The following is a 6,703-nucleotide window of genomic DNA, read 5'->3' on the forward strand; positions in this document are numbered from 1 at the left end:
ACTATCTGTTTCATGTTGGGCTGCCAGTAGCGTTCTTGAACTTTGTGAAACATCTGTTCAGTGCCAAAACGGCCTGCTGAGTTCGTGCAGTGCTTGAAAAATAGCTAGGCGCGTCACCGATGGAGCCACAATGACAAATGCTCCTGACAATGACCGGAAGTACAGGATGTTCTCCACCACTATGAACTCCTGGGACTCTTCTTTGGGTAGAGTCTGGAGGATTTGACTGCACTCGGAGTCTTCCGACTGCATGGCAGATTGGGACTGAGGTGACTGTATACGATAAGCGCGACAAATGATCCGCAACCACGTTCTGACGTCCCGGGCGATGTTCCACTATAAATTCGAACTCTATCAAGTCCATCAGCATAGAAGTGACCCGGCGAGAGGGCTTTACACTTTTAGTCAAGCATACCACCGTCCAGTTGGCTGTGATCAGGGTGAATTCCTTGCCAACCAGGTACTGACGGAACTTTACTGTGATTGCCCACAGTGTGGGAATGCACGGCATTGCATTCCCACACATTGCTGTGGAGTTTGCGCTCGTCTGGCGTGAGGACACGGCTTGCGTAGGCAATGACAACTTCCCTGTTGCCTTGGATTTGTGATAGCACAGCTCCAATTGCCGATCCTGAAGCATCAGTGGTTACTGTTGTGGTGGCATCCGGGTCAAAGGAGGCGAGAAGAGGGGGCTGTGTGAGCGCCGTGCGGATGGCCTGGGACACCTGCTCGCACTTCGGTGTCCACGCAAAGGTGAAATTTAATCAGGGCTTGTAGTGGGGCTACAAACCTAGAAAACTCCTTAATAAAGAGGCGGTAGTAGCTGGCCGTCTCAACCCATGAGAGGACTTGTTTTTGGTTGTGAGGACGTAGAATGCGGCACGTGGAGGCGGCTTTGTCTGGGTTAGGCTGCTCACCTTTGCTTAAGATAACAAAGCCTAAGAACTTCATTGCCGAGAGGCGAAGACGACACTTGTCCAAGGAAACTTTGAGGCCACTATTTCGCAGCAGCTAGAGGGCTTCTTGGAGAAGGGCAAAACTGTCGGAGGACTGAGCGCAGAAAAGAACATCGTCAAGACCCACTCTCAGGCGCAACCAACAGTGCAGTCAAGGGTGTATTCAACATTGAGTTAAGCGTCATCACCTTTGCGCCCGTGTGTCAGTAGTGATGACCTTCTCCGGGAAAGCGTATTGGGTGACATCAGCAGCGTTCCCTTTAAGCGCTCAGCAGTGTCCATGTGATTGCCGGAACTCACCTGTGCAGCGCGCTTCTTTGGAGCCGTCCAGCCGTACTGCCGCCTCCCGCGTCACAACCGTTGTTATCATGCCATCGTTTGGGACTGTTGTCTCTCGTAGTTTCGTTCACATTATGTGCTCAGACTGATGTCGCACTTGCGCAGGCGTCGTCGAATGTCGTAGACGCCAAAACATTCTGATGAGTGCAGTGCAGACAACACTTGCGCCTGGCGCCCACCTGCCCTAATCCCACCCGTCGTTGCATAACGGTTCACGTGACGTCTTGTTCCACGTGATAGCCATGTTCTCGGTAGCTCGAGGCCAATGTCGCCAGACGGAGCCAAAGTTTCGGTTTAGCTTTCTGCTCATCTTTAATGTAAGATCGAACAATATATATCCCATTTTTTGCGAAGCCCAAAACATGGTGCCTTTTGTTAGTGCCATTTAATGTAAAATCAGTCATTATCCCGAAATTTTCTGATTTAAGCGGGGTTGCGCTTTAACGTAGGTAATTTCCTCTACCATTGCTGAACGACATGATGCGTTTATATCAAATATTTTCGTAAGCCCAAAAACAACAGAGTGCTTTTTATTTAAGGTGCAACCTCACCATGCATACCGTTTGGCTTCATTTTTGGCGGTTTATAACTTTCTTTTCATGTATTCTACATTCATGAAGTTAATTTTAAATTAAATAAATATTTCTTAACGATGTAATCATGTCTCCATACTACATTTATTTTTAGTTGTTAGTTCATTATTTAACTTCTAATAGACCACAATTTCTGATATTGAACTGTTGTTTTCTCGACTTATAAAGTCCTAATGTCCACGATAATTAACATGAGCGGTTTGCTGGATATTGTGAATTAAAATAGTAAGCAATGAGCTATAGAGAAAATGCAAGTTTTAAATAAAAAATACAATTTAAAATACTATTATTTTTCATGAAATGAAAATGGAATCACATAAACTAACGAAACTAACAAGACATTCAAGTATGAAGCATCTTTACGATTCATACTTTAGTGGATATGCAGTTTCTGCATTTCGATAGATATGCAGACACTGCATATCGATAGATTACAAGTGAAGTTCAGTTTCAATTCCAGACTTTTCCCATTAAGTTACGGTAGGGTGCAGTTTTCTAATATCAATCACAGATGGCGACACGTGTTCAAGAATAGCTTGATTTGCACTTCTATTCATGTGCCACGCTTGGAACTACACGAGAGAAACAGAAATGGCACCAGGCGTGTGGGTGTCAGATGCCCGAATGCCCGCAGTGAGCGAGCTGGAGATGTTAAAATAACAAGCGCGAGGCTGCAAGCATACCACAGCTGCCCAGAAAAGAGCCCAGAGAAGTCAACTTCTGTACCGCTTGCTTGGTTACAATCAAATTTGCAGTGGAAGTTCATAAGTGGCAAGGCCATCCTTGCCAAATTTCATTGTCCTATGTCAGTTCTGAAACTTGTTATGAATGTTACAATATTGAAATCAGTGTGTTCGCTTAGAAAGACTACCGTTATAAAATAAAATAAAAATTTGTGGTTTTATATCTAATATAATTATAGGAATACCTGTAGCACATACCCAGCTAGTTATTTTGCTATATTGCATTGCTTTTCATAATTATAACCTCATAAGAAGATTACAATGTTTTTTCATGTCTGCGCTTTTTTATAGATGTAGTTTTTTTTAGCATAAAAGAATGTTGAATTAGAAAAACAAACCAGTCAGGCATGTTCCTCGCAAAATTATATCCCAGAAAACCACCTAAGAATAATTCTCTATTGCGTAATAGAAAAACGATAGTTTTCCTAAAGTGAAATTTATGCCAAAAAATGGAACGGAGCAAAATGCGTTCAAAGCGCTCACACCCATACCTTTTCTTTAGCATCAGAGGACCGAAAATAATTTATAAAAAATTAACTATGTAATGTAGACTAGTGAAACTTCCTGTGAATACTCGCTAATGTTGGTGAATGTAAGTATGGCATTTTTTCTGTCATCTTTTTTTGCAGAAATTGTTTTTTCTGGGTCGTAGTCCCCCTCTTAAGGGACTAAAGGACTAGGATTAGAGTCGCCATTAGACCAGGACGATTTTCACATTTTGTTCAGACCACATATCCTGGAGACGCAAGCTCATAGCGTAGGCAGCTGCTCCTTTGCTCGAGAACAGATACAGCGGGGCCGCGTTCCCGAGAAACCTCGTGCACAGAGAAAGAAGTGAACGGCTAGGGATGTCAATTTCATGAGAAAAGTAAAGAAGCATACCAAACTGTATCAAAGTGCCACCGCACGCGATTTATTTCATTCGTGCATGGGTCTGGAAGGCGACCCCATCGCCACCTGTTGGGTCAGAATTGCACTAACGAAGGGCGGGTTTCACCTTAGCTACTGGGAGTTCGTGCACTGCTCCCAAAAATAGCACACGGCCGGTTGCCTTCTCGTGGATGTAGAAGAGGAAAGGGCTATTCACGGGGAAGGGTGTTGGAAAGCGTCCTTCATTTTCCAGTTTCATTGGGGCGCTAACACCCATGCCTTCTTCATTGACCTCGATGGCTGCCTTGTGCTGGACCTCAGTTACCCAAAGCCCTCTGTCGCCAGTGATTCCGGACAGATCGGCGTGGGAGAAGATCGAACGCACACCCAACTTTTTCAGGGCAGGGATGAGGCCGTACTCCGTTTTCAAGTCGAACTTAGGAAGGCGAACCCAGACAGCCTCGCTTTTCAAACTTCCCCGAATTCTTTCTATGGTCTCGAGAGTCATGGCGTCTTGTAGTTTGGGAAGTCCTATTATTTTATATGGAAACACGATTACCATGCCGTGTTTGTCTCCTTTGTAAGACAGTTCTATCGCTGCATAGTTGGGTCCAAAGCTGATTGGTACATTACCGCATCTCTGCATGAATTCTACCTTAATTTTTTTAGATCCTTTGTTGTAAAAGTTAAGGGGGACTGTATTGTTGAGATGGAAAGGGGTCTCCCATAGCCCCTTGAAGTAAATGGCATTGAGAAGCGCCATTATGGTGTTTGCGGGAATTTTGAAGCCCGAGATCTTGCCTCTGGTCTTGTTCTTAACCCACTGGTTAACCTCGGATTCCATGACAGACTTTTCTGTCCCAACGTCCACCGACCGGAACATTGCCGCAAAGGTGTCAACGAGCTCCTTCTGGTAGCTTTCAAGGACTTTCAGGTTCTTCTGCACAAAGACTGCATTGGCTATCATCACACTTACATTGTCATCAGTCTGCTGTTGTGCCAGAATCGTTTTGTAAGACGCCAGTATGGACTCTCTGCTGGACAGTCCCGCTGCGGTGTGGCCGAGAGCAGTGGAAAGTTCCGCTTCGGACTTGCCCCTGGCTCCGGCGTAGACCATGGCGAGTGCGACGGAGATGCTTGTCGGAGAGAAGAAGAGGTTCGATTCCGGCGCTTCGCTGGACAGTTCCTTGAGAAGCTTGAGGGCAAAATGGTTCTGGGCTCGGACGAGCTTCATGTCGCTATCTTCAGTACAGCATTCGCTATCCCCCGCTAGCAGAACGAACAAGATGAGGAAAACCTTTCCTGCAAGCATCATGGAAACTGTACTTTCGTCTGTGTTTACACGTTCCTTATTGTGTGTATTTATTCATTCATCAACAATTGGCTTCTTCGATCGTAGAAACCTTCGGAATATTCGGCCAATGAAACGAGGCATACCCACGTATATTTTGTAGGTGCTCGTAACTTGTTCATCAGTCAAGGATACACTGAATCCGTAAAACTAAATATCTGCGACCTGCAAGCCCCATGAATAGACATTTCATATTCACATGATTGTGATGCGTGTTCGAATGCTGTCATTTTGTTTTCCGGAGCTTTTGTTAAGTTCTCCACTGGCTTGCCTCACTTGTTTTGTTGCGTCATTAAACGGGCTAGAAGGAAACCTCACTTAAGATGTACTTTGACTTTTATTACATTTCCAAGCTGAGCGGTGAGAATTTTTGCGATTCGAAAGTGAACTCCAAGAACAATAACCACGACAAATGAATTTCTGTTTTTTCGAATTTTTTTATTTAAGGATACGTGGAGTTCGTAAAAATAAGTATGTGCAACTTTAAAGCCCTAAGAATACTCACTTCATATTCATATTATTGTGAACCGTGTTCGATTGCTGTCATTCAGTTTTACGGAGCATTTGTTAGGTTGCCTCGCTTGATTGTCTCGCTTGTTTGCGAGGCAAACAAGTTTGCCTCGCTTGTTTGCAAGGCGTGCATGCCTCGTTTGTTTTATGGCGTCCTTAAACGGGCTAGACGAAAACCTTTCTTAAAGGGGGACCTGCAGAAATATTCTACCGCCTCGCGGAAAGTCCTCCTCGCCCTCTTTTTTACCGTTTCCCTCTTGCCTAACTGCATGGTGAGGCGAGGGGGGGGGAGAGAGAGAAACGTCTTTATTGTGCAAATTCCGGTTTTAAAGTGTGAAGGGCTATGTAGGGGTGTCTGTGGCGAGGCGTGTCTGTGGTGAAGGGCTATGTAGGGGTGAGTGAGCCATTCCTTCCAGGTGGTGGGGGTGGGGAGAGTGTGGGGGGTGTAGGGAGAGGAAGGATTGGGAACGTGGACAGTTACAGAAGACGTGTTCATCGTTTGGGTAACCTCTGCAGGCAGAGCAGGAGGGGTGCTCTGGTAGGTTGAGTATACGGTGTATAATGCGTGGGGTTGGGAGAGAGTCGGTTTGGGCCTGTCGTAGCGTGGCAGACCGCGAACGAGAGAGGGAGCGGGATGGGGCAGGGAGGGGTGACTTAGAGAGGAGGAGGCGATGCATGTTTTGTTTTCAGGAGTGACGGAGGGCACATTTTTTGTCCTTAGGGAAATACTGGGTTGGTCAGGAGATCGCAGGCCTCGGAGTGAAATCAACTTGGGCGAGCGCGTTTGCTCGAACGTTACCTGCGATGGCTCCATGGACAGGTGCCCAGATAATGCGGAGGGACATTTGGGACATCAGGTCGAGGGCGGTAGTTATGGTGGATAGGGAAAATGGATGGATAGCTAATGTGTGTAGGTTTCGGATGCTTTGCTGCAAATCGGTTACGATGATGTGTTGAAGGGGAAGGGGGAAAGTGTGGAGAGGAGCTTGATGGCATCAGCAATTGCTTGGGTTTCAGCATGAGAGGCGGAGGGGATGTCAGTGTAGTTTTGTGTTTGGGAGACAGGTATTTGCAAGGAGTAGAGGGCGGTGCGTGCTTTGAGTTCGCGGGGGTTGAAGTGGGTGTCGGTGTAGATGACGACATGGCCGTCTTGTGAGAGGGCTTGACGCTGTTTGTTGAGGCACTGTGTTCTGTGCTCGCGTCGCTTAGTGTGAGATTTGGAGTCTATATGTTTGGGGAGGGGATCGAGCATGATCTGTGGGAGGTAGGACCAGGGTGGTGGGGGAGGGGGGAGGGGGGGGGGGGAGACCCGAAGTGTCGATGTGGAGCAATTGGAGGAGG

General features: G+C 46.4%; 1 protein-coding gene across 1 annotated transcript; it reads right to left on the reverse strand.

The window, feature by feature from the left end:
* Positions 1-3,607: 3,607 nt before the first annotated feature.
* On the reverse strand, positions 3,608-4,813 carry LOC115317385 (intracellular coagulation inhibitor 3-like). Its single transcript, XM_029977002.2, has one exon. It carries the CDS (start codon positions 4,811-4,813, stop codon positions 3,608-3,610), a length of 1,206 nt encoding a protein of 401 aa, XP_029832862.2.
* Positions 4,814-6,703: the final 1,890 nt, after the last annotated feature.

This window comes from Ixodes scapularis, unplaced genomic scaffold, assembly GCF_016920785.2.
Source record: "Ixodes scapularis isolate PalLabHiFi unplaced genomic scaffold, ASM1692078v2 PGA_scaffold13__105_contigs__length_92229423, whole genome shotgun sequence".
Taxonomy (NCBI): Eukaryota; Metazoa; Arthropoda; class Arachnida; order Ixodida; family Ixodidae; genus Ixodes; species Ixodes scapularis.